We start from the raw sequence: 24,233 nt of genomic DNA on the forward strand, positions 1-24,233 counted from the left end.
CTGTGCACTGGTAGATTCAAGAGTAGTCAGAGTATGCAAAGCAAAAGCTATTGGTCATTCTTCTCCTGAAGGTAGAGTATGTGACACTGCTGCCCCTATTTGAAAGGTGAAGCATCATAAATAAGCAGTAGTGGTAGCTTTGGATTAAACTGAACCAATACTTCAGACTTCTGCAAAACATCTTTGACATCCTTTATAAGGCTGATCAGAGTCTTATAAAGCCTCAGCAGCTTTTGCATTCTGCAAGGAATTTTTAGACTGGGAAGATAGAAATGCTCGAAGTCGAGTCAGTGTAAAGGAAACGAGGCAGGAGCTGGCCAATCCGGCTCAGTGCCTTGCTCGTGGAAGCAAATGGGAAGGACATTCGCCAAACTGAGGGTGAGTGCTGGGGCAGCAACTACTCAAAGTGACAGGATCCCTGGAGCAAGTATGGCCCCAGCATTCGAATCAGGAAGGCTGATATACAGAGCGGGAGAATTCATTCTCGAGATTTATTACATTACTAATGTCCAAGAATTGGCTGTTTATTTGATTCTGCCAAACCTGCAACTCAGCTTGGAAACTACTGAGCCCACCTTTAATATCTTAAAAGTTATTTATTTATTAGTCACAAGTAAGGCTTACATTAACACTGCAATGAAGTTACTGTGAAATCCCCCTAGTCACCACACTCTGGCAGCTGTTTGGGTATTGAATGTCTTTTGAAAGTCCAAGTACACCACATCAACAGAGTTAACCACATCATACCTTTAATAAATGCTGGTCAGCCAACGATGCCCATGTCCCACAAAATAATTTAAAAAGACCCTCTCTGTTATCTCTTCAAAAGACTCCGGAAATTCCCATTTAAAAATCCATACTGGCTCTTCCTAATCGACCCACATTTTTCCAGCAGAATAATAATTTTACCCCAAATAATTGTTTCTCAAAGCTTTCACACTGCTGGGGTTAAACTGATTGCTCTATGATTGCTGGGTATGTCCTCAGCAAGGCAGAGCTCATTTTTATTAACAAGAAGTTGGAAGATGGCACTGTCACCTGATGGAGACTTCACCCAACTGCCTCAAAGCTGGTATAAACTTGAGAAAAATTATGGTTTGTACTATTCCATAGTGTGCGGAGTTTGCACATTCTCCCCGTGTCTGCATGGTTTTTTTTCCGGGTGCTCCTGTTTCCTCCCACAGTCCAAAGTGCGGGTTAGGGTGGATTGGCCGTGCTAAATTGTCCCTTAGTGCCAGGGGGATTAGCAGGGTAAACACTTGGGGTTACGAGGATGAGGGCCTGGGTGGGACTGTGGTTGGTGCAGACTCAATGGTCTGAATAGCCTCCTTCTGCACTGTAGGAATTGTGTTGAAGCTACTGCAAGAGATTGAGAGAATGCATAGAAACTCTGCTCCAGGGGGTTTGAAAGGTTTATTGGAAACGATGGAGTGGTTGGTGTGCAGAAAAATGTGGAGCTCAGAATGAACGTGTCCATTTTGGACTATGTGTGTGGGGTGGGGGGGTGCAAGGGTTGGTTGGGGGACTGGAATTCTCAATGTAAAGTGTGTTTAACATTTGTTCAGCATGGGGATGTGTGGTAATAACCTGAGATGTGAGATTGTTTGATAGCAACCAGTTGTCACTCTTCATTTGACAGCTCTAGTTAACTTGCGTTCCTATTCGTGAAAATCGGACAGGAAATGAGACATATTCAAATTAATATCTTAAAGCAAATCACTCTGATGATGCTGTGAGGTGTTTCGTCCTGAGACAGTAACTTGTGTGGATATTGAGAAATCTTACATTCCTCTCAGCCAGGTAATTTTAAGTGTTATTTGCAAGTAGTTTTAATCCTATCTTTTGTTGAGAACTGCCTTATATTAAAGGATCCATTGACATAATTTCTTGGTGCAATGAATCTAATTAATTCTCCAGTTTTGGCGCTTTTGATCTTTATGACCAATAGGCACTGAAACATCACATAATCTTTTTAGCACTGTTACTAGCTTGGACTGATTGAAGTTTGAACCAAGTTGTAATCTAGCTCTGTAAATCCAACTGTGAACTAATTCAGTGATAACCTTCTCTGACTGGGTGTTTGTTTGTTTCTAGTTTACTCCGATATGAGTTTCATGATGAACAGAACTGAAGCGCCGCTCATCATGTACCCTGACTTTAATTACGACTATGGAGATGACGATTCTCCTTGCGATTTGGGATCTGCAAAGATTTTTGGTGAAAAGTTCCTACCAGTGCTCTACTCGCTGGTGTTTGTGTTTGGGCTCCCAGGGAACATGCTTGTAATGTGTGTTCTTATTAAATACAAACGGCTGAAGAATATGACAAACATTTATCTTTTAAATTTGGCATTTTGTGATTTGCTTTTTGTTCTAACTCTCCCCTTCTGGGCTTATTTTGCCGCAAATGAATGGATCTGGGGAGATGTCTTTTGCAAGATCATTATTGTTGCTGATATGCTTGGCTACTATGGTGGCCTAATGTTCATAATCCTGATAAGTATAGACCGCTACCTTGCGATTGTTCACGCTGTGTCTTTAGCCAGAGCTAGAACAGTTCGAAATGGGATTATTTCAAGTATTGTGATGTGGTGCGTAGCTACATTCGCCTCTCTTCCCACAATGGTGTTTAATGAAACAGGCAGTATTGATGGAAGAAAAGTTTGTCACACTTTCTACCCAGGAGAAAACCCGTTGAGTTGGAAACTTTTTATCCTTTTCAAAGACAATGTATTGGGTTTTTTTATTCCAATGGTCATAATGGTTTTCTGTTATGCAAGAATAATTCAGACTCTGCTGAAAAACAAAAGTTATAAGAAGTATAAGGCCATAAAAATGATCGTTGCTGTTGTGATAGTGTTTTTTGTATTTTGGACACCATACAATATAGCGACATTCCTGGAGTCTTTGAGAGAACTGGAAGTTTTAACTGGTTGTCAACTCCACATACATCTCAGTATTGCCCAGCAAGTCACTGAATCCATCACGTTTATACATTGCTGTTTGAACCCAATCATTTATGCATTTTTGGGGGAGAGATTTAGGTTGCATCTCTGCAGACTTTTTCACAGCTGCCTGTCTCCATCGCTTAAATATGAAGCGTGCGACAAATTTAAGTTTTCTTCACGTTATTTTGTTACCTCTATCCGTTCACAATCCTCTGGTGGCGATGAATCATCCACATTTATGTAGTTCAGCATTCAGCTGTTTCTGTACAATTTGCACAATTTTTCAAAGCTGAACTTTTATGTTGTGTCTTGAAGTCGGGAAAGGGTTAATGAATTTTGTACCTTGAATATATCACAAACATAACCCTTCATCATGGCTGATATTCCCAGGCTTATATTGCTCCTGGCTTCAATGTAAGTTGCTTGTTCAAGTCTTTTATTCTTTAACTCTCATAAAGACAAATGGTCAGATGTGAATATAGATGGTCAGATGTGAATGTTATTTTGCAAGCATTGCAAGCCTTTGCTGTTTATGGTAATCACACAAGTAACTTCAAAGACAGAGATGGATGCTGAAGCAGTCGCAGGTGTGGTAATTGAAGGAGAAAGATCAGAGACCCTGCCCGGAATTGGAAGTTTGTGTCATGTTTCTTACTAAGACTCATGATGTCTTACCTGCTGGTGTTCGTGTTCTATGAGAATTCTGGTAGTCCACTCTTAGAAACCAGTTCTCCCAAAGCTCTGGAATAAAAGCCAGGGCTTTGAAATAAAAATCACTGTATTTTGTTCACTAACAATCTCAGGGATATTATTTTACCTACAATTTGGTGCCGAAACCCGGGATCTGTTTGCAGACTCAGGTTGAATGGCCACAATCTGGGTACTGGAATAGATCACTGAACTTAATAGGGTGAGTCAAACTGCAGTGGGGCATCATCTGTGCTGAGAGTCTGTACTGAGAGACTGTGACAGTGTGAAAGAAACCACTGTATCTTGACTCACTAACAATCTCAGAGGTATTGTTTTACCTACAACAGTCTGAACATAAAATTGTCAACAAAACCTGTAATGGGGTTGTCAATTTTTTCTAACAGTGATTTATTTCAAAGGTAGCCTGATTGCATTGGCTGATTAATACAATATTCAATTTCAATGAACCAATGCTATTGACCTAGTGCTGGAAATAGACAGGTGCTTGATGGCTGCTCAGACACAATGGGCTGAATGGGTCTCCTTTTTCTGTGCTGTAAAACTATATGGGTGGAATTTTACTGGTCCGCCTGTCACGGGAATCGGAGTTGGCAAGGGGTGGATAATGGGAAGGTCTGTTGACCTCAGACAGGATTTTATGGTCTTGCTTGTCTCTAAAATCCCGCCCCATGACTCTATCCACCGCCAACTCCGCCTATGGAGATACCAAAGAAAATCCCTTCCCCTCCCTTCCCCTTGGCTCCCCGATACTCCCCCCGCCTCCCCTTCTCTGCTTTCCCCTCTGCTCCCTCCCCTCCCCCTCACCTCCCCCCTCCCTTCCCTTGCCTCCCCCCCCTCCCCCAGCATTCCAGAAGTACCATTTACATTGCATTTCATTGCAACCCCCTCCATTCCGCTATCATTGCCCAACAACTGTTCCCTTCTCCCACTGGCACCTTACCTGTATAAGAAGGGAAGATTTAACACCAGCCTTTTTACTTCCTCTCTCCTTGTTCTCAGGTTGACAAGCATTTCAGCAATTAAGATCAATTATGCTGCTGCAGCAACAACAACATGTATTGTCGGTTACAAATAAAGTGACACCGGTTAATAGAACTGACTCTAAGACAAATTCTGCACATGAAACATAATACAAATACATTTCTTAAAGACATAGTATCACTGCAACAGTTCCCGTGAAAATCACAGGAAATTTGCATGTTATTTTGAAGATTTACTATATTGTGTTTGCAGCTCACACTGTGGCCTCCTCTACAATGGGGAGACCCAAGTGCAAATTGGGTAGCTACTTTTCGGAAAACCTCCACTTAGTCTCCAAGCATGAACCCGATCTTCTGGTGGCGTGGCATTTCACTTCTCCACTTTGCTGTCATGCTGCAGACTTCTCTGCCCTCGCTCTGTTCCAGTGAGGCGCAAGGCAAGCTCAGGAAGACAGCAGCTCATCTTTCAGTTAGGTCAACATTGTGTTGAAGAGCTTCACTCTGCCTCTCAGTTTGCCTTTGGATTTTTGTAGCCGCTAGTCTTCGGCCTTTTTCTTTCAGTCTTGTTTCCTTATATCTGCTGTTCATCATCCTACCATTGACATCTCCTCCGGACTCATTTTACTTCCCTTACTTGTCTCTTTGTCGCTATCCTTGGCCTTACAGCGCCAACTCTATTGTCATTTATTGTTTCCTGTCCTCCACCCCAGCACACACCTTTCATTTTTTCACCTTCCCTATCGGCTCCCTAAAGTAAATTGTGGCGAATAAGTCCACCTTTGAAAAACCTTCCAAAAAGGGGGGTTGACTTATATGTGGTATATATAATGGAGTCGTCTGTGCTGGATTATGTAAATATGTAAAAAGAAACACTGATAAATGATATCAATGTGCCATGTTTTTATGAATGAAATAGTTTTGCACAGATAGTTTAATCCAAAATTGTAACACTTTTGAAACCACCAAATACATTGACTTGGCGTCCAACAGAAAGAGCCAATTGAATTCACCCCAAGCCACTTTGTCTATGGCATCATCATAAAGATCCCACTCAGGATCAGATTTGACTCTTTCGGTTTCAGAATCAGTCCCCGGGCTACAAATCATTTTCCTCTCCATCCAGTGAAGTGAATATCCCGCACTCATTGACCAAGCTGATTATACTTCGTGCATTGATAACAACAGTTTGGTGACAGATTCACGCAACAGATTAAGCGAGGCAACACATTCCCGTCTGTTGTTTTTGAAGGATTTTTCTTCATCCGTCATTTGGTACGACAGTGATCATTGAGCAGTTTGCAGGGGTACACATCCAAAAAACTATAGACATGTAGCCACACCCCCCACCACCACCCCCTCCCCGTATAACTGTAATGTGGGTTATATGGGATCTCAGTATGTCTCACATCAATAAACTGCGTTCTTTGATAATACATGGAAAATGTTGATTCAATCTACATCCTCCTCCGTCCAACCATTGTCGTGGACTTGTACGAAACATCCTGCAGATTTTCAGCAAGGTTTTACATTTGAAAATTAACATGGGCTTTAATTTTGTTCCATTATTCATACAGGCTGATACAATCACATCTTCCTTTTTCCTGTGGCCTTCACTGGAACTGTTGAAGTGACACTATGCCTTTAAGAAATGTATTTGCATCATGGTTCATGTGCAGAATTTGTCTTAGCAGTCAGTTCTATTAACCGGTGTCACTTTATTTGAACTGACAATACATATTGTTGTTGCTGCAGCAGCGTAATAGATCTTAATTGCTAAAATGCTTGTTTTAATCTGGGCTAATGCTGTTCTGGGGATTCTTTTCAGAGTAGGGCTTGATGAGGTTGATTGATAGGGAAAATTATACAACTGGGTGGAACTAAGCTTATACACAGAAACCAAATCTGCTGCTGCTTGGGATCTTTAGAGAGAGGTAACCTTCTCTGTGTCTCTTTCTCTCCCTGGATTTGGAGACTGGGATCTGTCAGGAAATAAGTCCCTTTCTCCGGAGGCTGCCGTATGGTAGTCAATAGCCAGGTGTCTTTCTGTATGTGTCCAGTGGGGTTAAAAGGCTGGAAATCTAGCATCCACAAGCCGATATGTTTTTGGGGAATTTATGTTTGTGGGGTTATTGCTTACACTGTAACTGTAGAGATAGTTAGCTATTAAGAATTATACCTTGTATTGTTTAAATATTTCTATTGGTAAAAGTTATGCTCGTTCTTTTTGTTATATTTTAACAGTGTTGTTAAATAAAGCTTGTTTGAATAAGAGCTACCTAGTGGGTCAATCAAATCACACCTGGAGCAAAGCACCTTGTGGCACCCTAATACCAAAATCAAGAAAACTGAGGTCTAGCCTTACTTCACAATACATCTTGGAGTTTCTGATCTGGTCCCTAACACTGTATCGAACCTTCCCACTCCACTGATTGCTTGCTGGTTATATCAAAATTCATGATGTTTTACCCATGTTGCTGATATGACATGGACGGGTGTTCATGTTTTGCCACTACCTAGCTAGTGTTGGAAGCCAGTCATTCTTGAATTTGAAGTCTTTCGGGAATCTTTGAGAAATGCGGCTCAAAGCAATTGCCACAACACTGGATATTTCCGTTCCAGACAGCGACTACGTCAACCAGATGTTGCTCTGAATGGATGAGAACATATGGGGCATGGTTAGTAAGATGACATCAAGATAGTGGACAGTGAAGAAAGTTATCTCCAATTGCAATGGGATCTTGATCAATTGGGCCAGTGGGCAGATAAATGGCAGATGGAGTTTAATTTAGACAAATGCGAGGTGATGCATTTTGGTAGATTGAACCACAGCAGGACTTACTCAGTTAATGTTAGGGCATTGGGGAGAGTTACAGAACAAAGAAATTTAGGGGTACATGTTCACAGCTCCTTGAAAGTGGAATCACAGGTAGACAGAGTGGTGAAGAAGGCATTCGGTACGCTTGGTTTCATCAATCAGAATATTGAATACAGGAGTTGGGACGTCTTGTCGAAGTTGTAGAAGAAATTGGTAAGGCCACACTTGGAATACTGTGTGCAATTCTGGTCACTCTATTATAGAAAGGATATTATTAAATAGGAAGAGTGCAGAAAAGATTTACTAGGATACAACCAGGACTTGATGGATTGAGTTATGAGGAAAGGTTGAATAGACTGGGACTTTTCTCTGTGGAGCGTAGGAGGCTGAGGAGTGACCGAATAGAGGTTTATAAAATAATGAGGGGCATAGACAAGGTAAATAGTCAATATCTTTTCCCAAAGGTAGGGGAGTCTAAAACTAGAGGGCATAGGTTTAAGATGACAAAGGAGAGATAAAAAAGGGTCCGAAGGGGCAATTTTTTCACACGGAGGGTGGTGAGTGTCTGGAACAAGCTGCCAGAGGTAATAGTAGAGGTGGGTACAATTTTATCTTTTAAAAAGCTTTTAAATAGTTACAATGGTATGATGGGTATAGAGGGATATGGGCCAAATGTGGGCAATTGGGATTAGCTTAGGGGTTTTTCAAAAAAAAGGGTGACATGGACTTGTTGGGCCGAAGGGCCTGTTTCCATGCTGCAAACCTCTATGACTCTATGAAATCTTAGCTGGAAAATAGGGGCAGGATTTTCTGGCCCCTCTCACTGGCAGGATCTTCCAGTCCTGCCGAAGACAACCTCTTGTGGTGGGTTCCCTGCTGGCGGGGTTGGAGAATCACACAAAGTCCTCATAGACCTCGGTGAGACTGGAAGGTACTGCTGGCAGCCAATGGCTTGCTGCATCCGCCACAGGAATCCCCAGCATGGGAGTCTGGAATATCCTAGTCTCAGTATCATTGAACCCACCTACACACTGTGAACATCTGGTGAAGATGGAAACATTCTGGCAATTTTCGAGGACCCATTTCGATTCATGCTTCTGTACCTCGAGCACATAGCTGATCCCCATGGCACGTTTGGTCATAGAATCCCTACCATGCAGAGGGAGGCCATTCAGCCCATCGATTCTGCACCGGCTCTCCTACAGAGCATCTTTCCTAGGCCCACCCCATCTATCCCTGTAGTGCCACATAATTATCCCACTAATCCCCTGAACCTACACACCTTGGGGCAGTAAGGGGCAAATTTAGCAGGGTCAATTCACCTAAACTACATAACTTTGGAGTGCGGGAGGAAACCAGAGCACCTGGAGGAAATCCAGAGTCACAGCGAGAATGTGTAAACTCCACATAGGCAGTCACCCAAGGCTGGAATCGAACCCGGGTCCCTGGTGCTGTGAGGCAGCAGTGCTAACCATTGTGCTGTCCTTGGCCTTAAGCAACCTCTGCAAGGCAGATTCCTTCATTGTCTATTCTTGCACTAGCTTTTCACTAACACAAAGTTCCCTCACTGCAGCAGTAATTTGATGAGTAGCCGAATATCATGGCTTTTAGCTTGAAATCAGCTTCGTACTTCATTCTTTTTCCCCAGAGAATCCTTTTCTATTTGTCAACCACCGTGCGTGATCTTCTCCGTGTGTTAAATTCAAGGGAATCCTCTTGGCAACGTGGCCTGTATCGCCTCCTTCATCTCATGTGTTGACTTTATAAGGCAAGTATTACATTAAACATCTACCTCTGAGCTGAGGAACTGAGACAGATTCCCAACAGGAGTATAGCCTTAAGCATTGTAATGGTCAGGAGGGTGGGTTAATTTAAATTGACCTGATTTCTCCTCTCACCACCCATCCATAAACAGGATGGTGTTTTGATTTGTTTTCCTCTTTATTAGCAGTGGGCGGACTTCCCAACTCCCCAGTTTTGGGCTGATTCAATCATCCAATGAGTAACCCCACAGCAAACTTGAGACAGGATGAACTCAGAGGGTTAGTTTAGTTGCACACACTCAAGGGCCGCACCATTGCCCCTTTTGCATTCATCTAGTAAAAAGAGGGATAGAGAAAAGGAAGATTCACAGGATAAAGACCACAGAGAAATGAAACATTGGGTGAAATCTTACCTATAAATGGCGGAGTGTTAGTTACAGCGTGAAAAACAGAGTGTTTCTTGCTGACAGCAGGGCCATGTTTTTGAGCTGAACCTCATACCTTAATAATCATTTCTATGCCCATGGGAATCAGGTCACTCCCACAGTGTGTTCCCTCTGATTTGCCCACACCTCAATGAATTAACTGCTGTAAGCACTGGGGAGCTCCATATAAATGTCTCTCTGGCACTTGCTCCATAACGCCTGCAGGAGATGGCAGGCAAGAAGACAGCGCCGTGCTTTTCAGAGGGGCCCCTCACCAGGGTGCTGATTGGACTGGGGCACCCTCTACCTCGGTCCAGGAGACAGTCTTCCAGCAGGGTCACCACCCACTGCCACCCAGTGGCAGCCCTGGTCAGTGCAAGCACACTCCAGGAAAGGCTGGGGCAGCAGTGTCAGAAGGAGAAGGATGGCCATCTTCACTCAGCCAGGGTGAATGAACCACCCCCGCTGGACCCCCTTGCACACCCCTCACAGCACCAACCCCTTCTCGCACTCAGCCACCTTGGCCTTTGCTAACACCGGGCACCAGGTTCCCTCCTTACCGTCCACAATCACCATGTTCCGCCTGTATCTGCGATGCCCCTCACCCAAGTTCCACGCCTGCCACAACTCACATCAATTAAATGTCAACACTCGCACCTACACACTTCCTGTCTGTCACTGCAGGACAAATTCAACCACAACAGACGTAAGCGGACGCAGGCAGCTGAAGTCATGTCTGAGCTCTGAATACTCATACTTTTTGATGAATGAGACCTCAACCTGGCCAGGGAGGAGGAAAAACGTACCTGCACTGCTGGTGAAGAAACATGGAAGTTCTTACACATGTTCGCCATTCCTCAAGCCTCAAATAAGTAATCAATATTCTCTCTTTATCACCTGTAATGCACTGATACCACGTTCCTTTGCTTTCAGGCTGAGCTGCGGAACAGGCCGGACTGTCTCGTGCCTCCTGGACCCACCAAACTCCAGCAGCTCAGAGGGGTCTTCTCCAGTTCCACAGTTGAAGAGACACCAGAGCTGGCACCCGTACTCACCCCTTGTTGGGTCCAATAAGGGGGCAGGCTTGTGGGTGACTCACAGTAAAGGTCCACAGCAGGTGAACGGTTCCCTGGGGTGTATTAGGGATCTGGCACTTTGAGGGACGCCGGAGCCTAGGACTCTGTTGAGCCCCTTGCTGATGATGTGTCCTGGGCCTAGTTGTCCCACAGTTGCTGGAGCAGCAAAGGCACGAGTATCAGGAAGGGATGACAGCAGCCCTTCTCGGAGCGCAAGGCTCACTGGAGGAGTCCCATCATCTCCTGTCCAAGGAGATGGGGTGGTCACTGCAGTCCATCGAGGCCAGCACTGGGAAGTTGGCATTTGCAGTGGAGACCTTGTCACGGGACGTACAGCCCATGGCAGGAGAGGTCCACATCATGGTGCAGGGCTTTGACTGCATGGTGCACCCATGATTGTCAGCACCACAGATCGGCAGGGTTTCTATATCTCACTCCAGCTGCCCCTTAACCCCATCGAGGAGTCAGGGGCTCCTGGGAACCTGAAGAGAAAAGGAACAGCAGTTGTACAGACTTGGGCCCTCCAGCCTGGGCATCTCCTGCCCATCTTACACCTCCCCGCCCCCACCCCCCGCTCCCTATGGGTCACAGCCCCTAATACCAAGGAAGCAGCCAACCACCCGTGTTGCCCGAAAGCAGGTCTGGCTCTCTCCCTGCCAGGGGACGGCTGCTGAAGTTATCCCGGGCGAAAGGAGGTGGAGGAGAGCAGGTCGCCCTAACCTCAGCTGTAGATCCTTGGGATACACTTAGACATACCGGGAGGGTCAGGAAATTTAAGGAAACCTTGGGCGCTTAGTGGGCACAGGTGAATATAGACACGTGTCAATAGGTCACCATGTTGTTTTGAATGTTTGCCAATAAATTTCATTCCTTTCACCCTCTCCTATGCCTGTTGATGCCGCCAAACTTGGGGGAGCCACCGCACTCATCCCTGTGGAGTGTGACAATGGCAGTGCCATGTCCCCCCCACCCTCTTGCCAGCACCCACATAGGAAGGGCTCACCTTCAGCTGCAATATGGACAGGAACCCAGGAAGGAGGATAGAGGAAGAACTCCCTGCATATCAGCTTTCACAACCTCTTTAAATCAAGGGACGCCTCACCCAACATGAAGGGAAGGTCAGGCCTGCAAGTGACTCCCCTCTCAACCCGAAACGGTGATTCTGGGACCTCCAGCCCCAGTCCCGAGTTGAACATATTGCTGTCCCCTGAGCCTTCTCCAGTGCCCCCTGATCAGTGCGCACTGACTGCCTGAGCGCACGCCTCCGAAACCCCCCCCCTCGGAGGTGCGGGCACCAGGCTCGCGCTGGTGCAGAGAGTTGTAAATGGTGTTGGTGTGATAGAGCATAGAACCCTACAGTGCAGAAACAGGCCTTTCGGCCCATCGAGTCTGCACCGACCACAATCCCACCCAGGCCCTATTCCCCATACCCCGACACATTTACCCACTAATCCCTCTAACCTACACATCCCAGGACACTAAGGGGCAATTTTAGCACGGCCAATCAACCTAACCCACACATCTTTGGACTGTGGGAGGAAACCGGAGCACCCGGAGGAAACCCACGCAGACACGAGGAGAACGTGCAATCTCCACACAGACAGTGACCCGAGCCGGGAATCGAACCCAGGACTCTGGAACTGTGAAGCAGCGGTGCTAACCACTGTGCTACCGTGCCGCCCAAATCACACCGGTGCCCGCGAAATATCCGGAGAGCTGGTGGGGGGGCGGGGAGCGTGGGGGAGATCCCAGAGACAGTGCTCGCTGGTGGCACGGTATTAAAATAAGCTTTCTGCGGTCCCTCGGCATGTTTCAGGCCACCCTGCCAGCGAGGAACCGGGAAGATCGGAACTCCGAAACTCGCCGGTGTAAATCGCCCTCTCCAGATCATGAGCACTCGCCGCCAATCCCACAGATGGAGATGATGGGCCAAAAACACCGGCATTGTTCAATGTGGGTTCCAGAGTCCATCGCGGTAATCCTTCACAGAGGCAGTGAGCTGAAAGCTTGCGCTGAATAATTTATTTTTCGGCTGGTTTTTGATTTCACACGATGTGACGGAATCAGTCCCGTGGTTGAGGCCACAGAGCTTTCATTGGAAAGAGTGGAGACGGGGAGGCCCGGTGTCCAACCTGAGCCAGAGCCCCCTGTCTGTGAGGTGGTATAATGGCAGGCCGAGAGAGAGAGATAGCAATCAACACATCTCATTGTATTTTTAATGGAAAGGTATATACAGGGTTATGCCTTAGAATGAGAGAATCCCTTCAGTACAGAAAGAGGCCATGTGGCCCATCGAGTCTGTACGGACCACAATCCCACCCAGGCCCTATCTGCAGAAAACGCCACAAATTTACCCTCTAACCCCACCCGACACTACGGTCTATTTAGCGTGACCCAATCAACCTGACCCACACGTCTTTGGACTGTGGGAGGAAACCAGAGCACCCGGGGAATGCCCGCGCAGACACAGGGAGAATGTGCAGACGGTGACCTGAGGCCGAAATTGAACCTGAGGCCTTGGCGCTGTGAGGCAGCAGTGCTAACCACTATGCCACCCTGCTGCCCTGGGCTCTTAGTGTCTTACAACCTGTAAATTATTAGCTGAAGCTTGGAGGATCAATTTATACGTTGAGTATCGGCCGTGCTTGCATTTTGGTGTACACGCTACACGCCAGGAACTACGGTGCGTTTCTAACTTTTCCCAGTTCTGACCAAAAGCCATGGCCTGAAAGGTTAACGCAATTTCTTTTTCCACAGATGCTGCCTGACCTGCTGAATGTTTCCAGCATTTTCTGTTCTTATTTCACATTTGCAGCATCTACTGTATTTTGAGAAGTCAAATCAAACTTGTACAGAACCTCGAGTTCGATGACACTTGGAGCACTGATGAATAATTTTAGTCTGCATATTATGGCAAAAATACAGACAAGCCTGATGAAAATATTCAATAGAATGATACCAGAACTGATTGGCTACGCCTAACAAAAAAGATTGGACCACCCCACCCTCCCACCTCCCCCCCGCCCCCCTCACCAACCACCCCCCCCCCCCCCACACCCCATTTGCACATTCGCCTCGTGTCTGCGTGGGTTTCTTCCTGGTGCTCCGGTTTCCTCCCACAATCCAAAGATACGCGGGTTTGGTTAATTGGCCATGCTCAATTGCCCCTTAGTGTCCCAGGGTGTGTCGGTTAGAGGGACTAGTGGGTAAAAATGTGGGGATATGGGGATAGTGCCTGGGTGGGATTGTGGTCAATGCAGGCTCGTTGGGCCGAATGGCTTCCTTCTGCACTGTAGGGATTCTATGAAAGCCACTAAGGAATTCATGAGAACGTTTTTGACCCAAAGAGTGGTGAGAATGTGGAACTCACCACCACAGTTGAAGGAGTGAATAGCATTGGTGTCTTCAGGGGAAAGCTAGCAATGAAGGTGAGGGAGAAAAGGAATGGAGTTAGATGAAGAGGAGTGGGAGGAGCCTCGTGTGGAACACAGATAAAAGACCAGGATGCGGACGTGCCCATTGGCACGTTGCTGTACTTTGATATGTTGTGATACTCTGTCACTGTGATATCCCAGGCACATCTTGAATGAAATGACAGAATGTTGAGGCTGATTCCACAGAGTCTCAACCACAGCAAGCATCTCGTAGATAACATTGTGCCCAAAAACAATATTAGCATCAGTTAGCAGGAGTAGGCATATAGGCCGGAATTCTCCCGTCCCGCCCACCACTGGAATTATAGTGGGCGGATCGTGGACAATGTGAAACAGTCAGGTGGGAATTTCCAGCTTTTAGACCAGCCAGAGAATTCCACCCACATTTACCACATCAGAAGGCAAAGTGGGAGAAAACATGCTGTGAGGCAGAGAAGGTGATTGATATCACGTGGTTTCTGCTGCTTGTACACACATCCGAAAGGAGTTCTGTAAAGTACTGCATCAGAAAATTATTAGCAGGATTGAAGCCATGGGATTAAAGTGGCATAATGCAGTGTGGTTACAACATTTGAAACTATGATCAATGGTTTGTCCTGAGCAGCTCGGTGACGCAGGACTCTGTGCTCTATGGGCTGTTTCAAAGAACAAAGAACAAAAACAGCCCGGGAAACAGGCCCTTCGGCCCAATGAGCCCGCGCTGCCATTTTAACATTACCAGTCCCCCCTCCACCCATGACCCTTATCTATGCTTATGGCATTCCACATTGAGGGAAACGAACCTAGGGACAATTTATTACCTCCAATCAGCCTAACAGCACATCTTTGGGGTGTGGGAGGAAACCGGAGCACCCGGAGAGAACCCACGCAAGCACGGGGAGAATGCGTAAACTCCCACAGACACAGGCCCAAATCCATGTACCTGCACAGCAAACAGTGAGAGTCACTGAGCTGTCGTCTTGCCCAGCATCTGGTCCAGTTTAAGCGCACACTAACGACACGAAGCACTAGGCTATTCTCGAACATCCAAGAGCAGCCCCAGTACGTGTACGCCCCTCGTTAGACAACAAGGCAGAGCGGCTTAAAACCTGTGAATTAAAAGAGAAAAACATTAGTATCATTCCACATCCTTACACATTACCAGGGATGTCCCAATGCTAAGGAACCTTATTTAAAACAATCTCCTGTATCCTCCCAAATCCAACCCACTCATGTGCCTGTCTAAGTTACTCTTAAACAAATCCAGCGTGCCTGCCTCCACCACCTTGCTTGGCAGAGCATTCCATACCCCCACTACCCTCTGTGTGAAAAACCTCCCTCTAATATCCGTGCTATACCTCTCCCCCTCACCCTAAGCCCGTGGCCCCTCGTACTGTGTGTCTCTAACGTAGGAAATAGCTTACCACTGTTTACTCTATCTATACCCTTCATAATCTTATATACCCCTATTTGATCCCCCCTCAGTCGCCGTCTTTCAAGGGAAAACAGCCCCAATTTGCTCAATCTTTCCTCATAACCCAGTCCTTCCATACCAGGCAACATCCTGGTAAACCTCCTCTGCACCCTCTCCAGAGTCTCCACATCCTTCTGGTAGTAAGGCGACCAGAACGGGACGCAGTAATCCAAATGCGGCCTAACTAATGTTCGATATAACTGCAACATTAGACTCCAGCTCTTATACTCTATATCCCTTCCTATAAAGGCTAACATACCATAAGCTTTCTTCACAACCTTCTCCACTTGTACTGCCACCTTCAAAGACTTGTGCACTTGCACCCACAGGTCCCGCTGCGTTTCTATACTCTTTATAGGTTTACCCTTTATCATATAGCTCCCCCCTATGTTATTCCGGCCAAAATGCATCACCTCACATTTATCAGGATTAAACTCCATTTGCTATATATCTACCCAATATACCAGCCTATCTATATCCCTCTGAATTGCCAGACACTGCTCCTCACTGCCCGCCAATCCAGCCATCTTAGTGTCATCTGCAAATTTGCTGATCACACCACTTACCCCCTCTTCCAAGTCATTTATGTATATTACAAAAAGAAGTGGTCCCAGTGCTGAGCCCTGTGGCACACCACTAGTGACAGACCTCCAGCTGGAAAAGGGCCCTTCCACTACTACTGTCTGTCTCCTCTTACCAAGCCAGTTATCAACTCATCTAGATACCTGGCCTTGTATCCCACAAGCCTTAATCTTTTCAACCAACCTACCATGAGGGACTTAGTCAAACGCCTTACTGAAATCCACAAAGACAACATCAACGGCTCGTCCTTCGTCGACCGTTTTTGTCACCTCCTCAAAAAATTCTACCAGATTCGTAAGGCAAGACTTCCCCTTTACAAAGCCATGCTGCGTATCCCTAATCAGATCGCAACTCTCTAAGTGCTCATACATCCTATCCCTAAGAATCCTCTCCATCAACTTGCCTACCACTGACGTCAAACTCACCGGCCTATAGTTACCCGGGTTATCCCTCCTACCCTTTTTAAATAACGGCACCATGTTCGGTCTCCTCCAGTCCTCTGGGACCTCACCTGTGTCCAAAGAAGAGACAAAGATTTGCGTCAGAGGCCCAGCAATTTAATCTCTCGCCTCCCTAAGCAGCCTAGGATAAATGCCATCGGGCCCCGGAGATTTATCAGTTTTAATGCTACCTAAAAGCCCTAACACTTCTTCCCTTGTAATGGATAGTTCCTTCAATTGGTCTACAGCTCCCTCGAAGGCTGTACCAGACATCAAGCCCCTCTCCTTCGTGAATACTGACACAAAGTATTCAATCAGGATCTCCCCCATTCCCTTGGACTCTAAGCACAATTCCCCTCCTCTGTCCTTGAGCTTTTTCCCCGAGCCACCCTTTTACCTAACATAGGAGTAAAGCGCCTTTGGATTTTCCTTAATCCTACCTACCAAAGCCATTTCATGCCTCCTTTTTGCCCTCCTATCTCCCCTTTTGAGATCCCTCCTACTCTCTCTGTATTCCTCCACTGCTCTCTCCGTACCCAGTTGCTTAGACCTAACATACGCCTCCTGTTTCTTCCTGACCAAGTTCTCAATATCTCTAGTAATCCATGGCTCTCTAATCCTACCTTTCCCATCCTTCCTCTTAACCGGCACATGTCTTTCCTGCACCCATTTCAGTTTTCCCTTGAAAGACTCCCACGTGCCTAACGTGGACTTGCCCTCCAACAGCCTATCCCAGTCTGTATCCCTAAGCTCCTGCCTAATCCGGCTGTATCTAGCCTTCCCCCAATCTCGCACCCTCCCCTTAGGACAGCACTCATCTTTTTCCATTAGTATCCTAAAGTAGACAGAGTTGTGGTCACTATTAGCCACATGTTCACCTACTGCAACCTCAACCACCTGACCCGGCTCATTGCCCAGAACTAAATCTAGTAGAGCCCCCTCTTTAGTCGGGCAATCTACGTACTGCTCCAAGGACCCTTCCAATACACATCTTACGAATTCCTCCCCTTCTGAACCCCCAGCTCTAGGCACCTTCCAATCCACCCCAGGGAGATTAAAATCTCCCACTACAACAACCCTGTTCTTAAGAACATAAGAACATAAGAAATAGGAGCAGGAGTAGGCCATCTAGCCCTTCGAGCCTGCCCCGCCATTCAATAAGATCATGGCCGATATGTTGTGGCTCAGTTCCACTTTCCCGCCCTCTCCCCATAACCCTTAACCCCCTCTCTTATCAAGAACCCATCAACCCGCTTCTTAAAAATATTTAGCGAGGCAGCCTCCACCACTTCAACGGGCAGAGAATTCCAGAGATTCACCACCCTTTGAGTGAAGAAGTTCCTCCTCAACTCCGTTCTAAACCGCCTCCCCTTTATCTTGAGGCTGTGCCCCCTAGTCCTACTGTCTTTTTTGAGCGGGAAGAGTCTCTCCACCTCTATCCTATCCATCCCATTCATCATCTTATACGTCTCAATGAGATCTCCCCTCATTCTTCTAAACTCTAACGCGTACAAGCCTAGTTTATTCAGCCTCTCCTCATAGCTCAACCCCCTCAACTCCGGTATCAGCCTAGTAAACCTCCTCTGCACTCCCTCCAGGGCCAAAATATCCTTGCGCAGGTGCGGCACCCAAAACTGCACACAGTACTCCAGCTGCGGCCTCACCAATGCCCTATACAGCTGCAGCAAGACCTCCCTACTTTTATATTCAACCCCCCTCGCTATGAAGGCCAGCATCCCATTCGCCTTCCTGACCACCTGCTGCACCTGCAAGCTGGGTTTTTGCGACTCATGCACAAGGACCCCGAGGTCCCTCTGCACCGTCGTCTGCTGCAGTTTTTCGCCACGTAAGTAATAGTCCTTCCTACCAAAGTGGACCACCTCACACTTGCCAACATTAAATTCCATTTGCCATTTCCTGGCCCATTCGCCCAGCCTATCTAGATCCTTCTGCAGACTCTCCACACCCTCCGCACAATTTGCCTTTCCCCCAATCTTGGTGTCATCAGCAAATTTCGACACCCTGCACTCGGTTCCCTCCTCCAGATCATCTATATAAATGGTAAATAGCTGAGGCCCCAGCACCGACCCCTGGGGCACCCCACTAGTCACCAACCGCCAATCCGAATAGCACCCATTGACCCCCACTCTCTGCCTCCTATTTGACAACCAATCCTTTATCCACGCTAACACCCTACCCCCAACTCCATGTCCCCTGACCTTCTGCAATAACCTCTTGTGAGGTACCTTGTCAAACGCCTTCTGAAAATCCAGAAAGACCACATCCACCGGCTCTCCTCTATCCACTGCCCTAGACACATCCTCATAGAACTCCAGAAAATTTGTCAGACACGACTTCCCTTTAATGAAACCATCCTACACAACCCTGTGTTTCCGGGGACGCACACCAAGACAAATATCAACTGCTGCTGGAGGGTCATCACCTCGGTGAAGGACGCACTTTGGTCCGCCCGAAACTTGCTGATCTTCCAGCTGAAAGTACTGTCCTCGACCGAGTGTTGCAGACTGGCACATTCCAAGGTCAAGGACTACGTGCTGAGGGACGGGCTGAAGCTTGGGGCAGCCGCCGCAAAGGCACAATGGGGAAAGGCCACACTGTAAGGCCTTTTAACGGAGGCAGACCGAGGGCCCAGGAACTGCAGAATACCCTCGACCTGCGTAGCTGCGTGCCAATCTGAGCGATAACGGCACACAGTAATTTATTGAGGCATCTATCTAGCTTTATGTATTGAAATGTATTGACTGTAATTTGTATAAAAATGCAAAAATGTTTTGATTCTGCACTGTTTGCAATTCAAAGCCATGTAGATTTGCAACAGTTTATTTGAAATTTTTTATGAATAAAGTATATTTTTGGGAAAAAAAATTTGAAACTATGATCAAGCAGGTAGTTCGCCGCCACCTTTTGGCTAAGATCAAGTGTAGTATTGACATGCTGCGCTTGGTTGAAGTCCATTAGGTTACATTTCAGCTTCATTTGAAGAAATTTTTTAAAGCGGCATCTCGGCCTTTTGGCAAAGATGCAAATAAGATCAAGCCTTGGAGGAGGAGCTATACCTACTCCAATTAGCTTAGATCATGTAGATCAAGCCCAAGACAGGAGGTGAGAGCCCTGTCTTGTCAGCTTGGATCGGGAATGGCCCAACTTGTTGGGACTCTGAATTGGCTTTAATTTGACTTGATTGGATTGGAATAAAGCAAGAAAAAAAATTTACTAACCATAGAACACTACAGCACAGAAACTGGCCTTTTGGCCCTTCTTGTCTGTGCCGAACCATTTTTCTGTCTAGTCCCACTGACCTGCACTTGGACCATATCCCTCCACACCCCTCTCACCCATCTACCTGCCCAAGTTTTTCTTAAACGTTAAAAGTGAGCCCGCATTGACCACTTTATCCGGCAGCTCATTCCACACTCCCACCACTCTCTGTGTGAAGAAGCCCCCCCCCCAATATTCCCTTTAAACTTTTCCCCCTTCACTCTTACCCCATGTCCTCTAGTTTTTTCTCCCCTAGCCTCAGTGGAAAAAGCCTGCTTGTATTCACTCTTTCTATACCCATCATAATTTTATACACCTCTATCAAATCTCCCCTCATTCTTCTACACTCCAGGGATTAAAATCCTAACCTGTTCAACCTTTTCAGCTGCTAAAACAGGAAACAGTGGTGAAATCATTGTTGAAAGCAGAGAGCAGTACACAGCATTCCCCTCTAGGGGGAAACTTAGGACTAGTTATTTCTTGCTGAAGATTAATGATCTGGACCAGGCTATAGGGGGCATCATTTCACATTTGGCAGATGATACAAAACTTGGCAATGTAGCAAGGAGGACTGTACTGTCCTAATGTTATTAAGGACTGTGGGGTTTTAAACTAAAAGAAAAGGCTGTGGATTGCATGCACAGCTTCAAACTAATAACAACAGATTTATTGAAGGAGCTTTTTCCAGTGCAGAGTGCAGTCTTATAGATAGGTTCTTGATTAATAAGGGGATCAGGGGTTAGGCGGAAGAGCAGGAGAATGGGGATGAGAAGAATATCAGCCACGATTGAATGGCGGAGCAAACTCGATGGGCCGAGTGGCCTAATTCTGCTCCTATATCTTATGGTCTCATAACAGCCTCTGCCATACCCTAATGACATCGCCATCAAATCATGTGATCAGCTCGTAAAGCAATCTGCAACCACTTAAATATATAACATTCCTTCCCCCTTTCCTTCAGTGGTCATGACAACACATTACTATCATGTATATATTGGATCAATAATACACTAGACACAATATTATGCATCATTAACCATGATATACAGTCACTAAGAAAGTCGATCAGGAGAATGTCTATTGCTCTGTGGTTGTAGACTACATTCTGGAATTTGATTGTCCTTGACTCTAGAAGTATGATTTGGAACCTCAGTCCGCACTTCTTCTCTAGGAACTATTTCTGTATCATTCTCACATGGTATGTGAGTGAAGACACATTCACCAGGTAATTCAGATTCAACCAAGTTTACCGTAGGAGTATTCACAACACTGGGATCTAAAGAAGTTGTTACTTCTGGAGATGATTTAGAGAAATCATTTCACGATTGGTCAGCATGGCATCGCCAAACTAGTTCATCTTCGGCTTGAACCTGTTTTGCTAAAGCTATAGCTGGTACCCATTTCTCACTCGTGGCATAATTACACACTAACATTCTAGCTCCTTATTGAAATGAGAATTGTTTTGCCCTCACTTCTCATCTAGCAACTTGACATTGATGTTGACGTTCTACAATCCCTGAAGTTTCTGGTAGTATTAACAAATCACACATCATTCTCAACTTTCTCTTTAAGAGCAGTAATGCAGGAGAACTTTGGCTAGTCACACGAGTAGTATTTCTATCAGATGCCAATAAGCTTTTCATATGACATCATAACAAACTTTGCTCTTGTGAGGTTCACTAAGAACATTTCAAGGATTGTATGAATCTTTCAGCTAATCCATGGATTGGTGGATGATAAGGTACAGATTTTATATGCTGAATACCATTTACATTGAGATATTCCTCAAACTCCTACAAAGTAAGCTGTGAACCATTGTCACTAACAATCTATTCCAGTTTACCAAATCAAGTTTTTCAATGGTTGTAGTAACTCTGAAGATAACAACTTCTGGCCACTTTGAGTGTTCATCAATTATGACTAAGAACACGTGACCCTCAAACAGACCAGCAAAATCTCTGTATAATCACTGTCAGGGCATTTTAGGCCACTCACAAGCTGTAATTGACAGGACTGACACTGCCCCATTTTTCTTCAATCTGCTAATTCCTTCACTATACCAGGATGATGTCCGTTATGTAGTTGTTCAAGAACTTTTAGAGTAGGAGGAATGATCACTCAGATTCTCCACAATAGCAACCACCTTGGACAGTCAACTCAAGACTTCTTGACACATTATGTTTCAAATCAGGATGTGGGTGATGCGCTCCGTTTATTGTTCCTTTCAGTACCACATCCATCACCTTCCCCGTCACAAGATCATTTCTGGTATCTCTCTGAACTTGAGCAGCTTTCACAGACAAATGATCCTCCAGTGAAAAATAAAGAATATTAGCACAACTAGTTTGTGGTGTCTGCTCAATTGGAAAAGGCAAGCATGATAATGCATCACCATTAGCATGACAGTCTGACTGACAACACTTCATATCGTGTGGATAAGATCAGTGACCACATTTGCAAACAGGTAAGAGTTAATGATGATATGCCTTTATATGGTCCAGAAATAGTAGTCAGGGCCTGATGGTCAGTCATTAATGTGAAATGACGACCATATAAATAACAATGAAAACTTTATGAGCCAAAAATTATGCTCAATGCTTCTTTTTCTAGCTGTGCACTGGTAGATTCAAAGGTAGTCAGAGTATGCAAAGCAAAAGCTACTGGTCATTCTTCTCCTGAAGGTAGAGTATGTGACACTGCTGCCCCTATTTGAAAGGTGAAGCATTGTAAGTAAGCAGTAATGGTAGCTTTGGATTAAACTGAACCAATACTTCAGACTTCTGCAAAACATCTTTGACATCCTTGTATGTTTTCTCACATTCAGTTGTCCTGTCCAATGATTACTTCACACATTGCAAATTATACAATGGCTACAATGATGCAGCTAAATTAGGAACAAATTTGTCACAATAATTTATTAATCCTACAAATTAATCCTAATCAGACTTGCTGCTTTTAAAATAACATCCATCTTTTCCGGTGTTTTTGTAGGTCTTTACTACTAATAATGTGCCACAAATGTTGAATTGACATCTGGAAAAAGGATAGTGTGGGTGTTATTCCAAACAAATAAGAAAGACCTTTATGAGTAATGAGGGTTGTGATTCAGTGGCTACATTCATCCATAAATATACTAATGAAAGTTCAGTCTTGCTGAATTTTTGCCCATCTGATAACCCAGCAAATAAACCTTCAATTAAAGGAAGCAGATATTGATCAGCGTGCATTAAAATCGCCACAAATATGAACCGAACCATTTGGTTTCATGACAGGTACAATGGGGTTCCCCAGTCACTAATTGTAATTGGTTTAAACACATCAGTTTTAACGCATCATAATAATTCTTCTTTAGTCTTGGGATGAATTGCATATGGCACCGCTCTTGCTTTGAAACTTTTTGGTTTCTTGTTAGGCTTTAACGTGAGTTTCACTTCAACTCCCTTCTTTGAGCCAAGTGTCTCTTTGAATACGCTCTTGTATTTATCCAGAAGGTCTGCTGTAGGTCTGTTTGGCACCGACCAATCTGTTGACAGCATTCCGGCTAAGCTTTACTTTCTCCAACCCTGAACTCTCAAATAGAGCTGGAAAATTACCACATCGAGAGGCAACTCTGCTGTTTGTCCACTCAACTCTCCGTTGACCATGATGTAGCCTTTTACTAACACAAGCTCTTCCAGATATTTTCTTAAAATCACATCAGCTGGTTTTTAAAGAAGGTGCTTCAGCTTTTGTTGGAATGTAGTCTCGAGAATTAAAGATACAGCTTCACCAGTATCAACTTCCATCCTAATGAGTTGTCCACTAAACTTAGGAATCAGCCAGAATCTATGTGGTTCACCCTGTATGGATAAAATGCTAGATTGGAGCTCTTTATCTTATTTCTGGGCATCTCTTTTTTAGTCGTAATTCTTTTCTTCCATGTTGTAAGTTCTTTATGTAGAATGCAACTTGTTCTTCTTCTTGAGAGTGCCCAATTTCTTCTTCTCAATGTTCATCTCAGAGGAAATTAGTCTAGCTCAACAAGCTTTTGCAATGTGACCCACTTTTCTATACTTCTTGCATTGACTATCCCTACTGCGGCATTCCATACATTCCTCCTCATCTCCGTTCTAAAGAGTCCCTTTATTCCGAGCTGTGCCCTGGGATCCTAGTCTCTCTTACCAATGGGAACGTCTTCCCCACGTCCACTCTATCCAGGCCTTTCAGTATTCTGTAAGTTTCAATGAGATCACCCCTCATCCGTCTAAACTCCATTGAGTACAGACCCAGAGTCCTCCAACACTCCTCATACGTCAGGCCTTTCATTCCTGGCATCCTTTATGGTCCCA

General features: G+C 45.4%; 1 protein-coding gene across 1 annotated transcript; it reads left to right on the forward strand.

The window, feature by feature from the left end:
- Nucleotides 1–2,114: 2,114 nt before the first annotated feature.
- LOC145360288 (C-C chemokine receptor type 4-like) lies at nucleotides 2,115–3,191 on the forward strand. The gene has a single exon (XM_080215429.1). It carries the CDS (start codon nucleotides 2,115–2,117, stop codon nucleotides 3,189–3,191), a length of 1,077 nt encoding a protein of 358 aa, XP_080071555.1.
- Nucleotides 3,192–24,233: the final 21,042 nt, after the last annotated feature.

This window comes from Carcharhinus amblyrhynchos, chromosome 2 (genome assembly GCF_965287045.1).
Source record: "Carcharhinus amblyrhynchos chromosome 2, sCarAmb.v2.hapA, whole genome shotgun sequence".
NCBI classification, from domain to species: domain Eukaryota; kingdom Metazoa; phylum Chordata; class Chondrichthyes; order Carcharhiniformes; family Carcharhinidae; genus Carcharhinus; species Carcharhinus amblyrhynchos.

Bases quoted from the DNA above. Each gene is read 5' to 3' on its own strand.
- LOC145360288 (XM_080215429.1), top strand. From the start codon at position 2,115: ATGATGAACAGAACTGAAGCGCCGCTCATCATGTACCCTGACTTTAAT.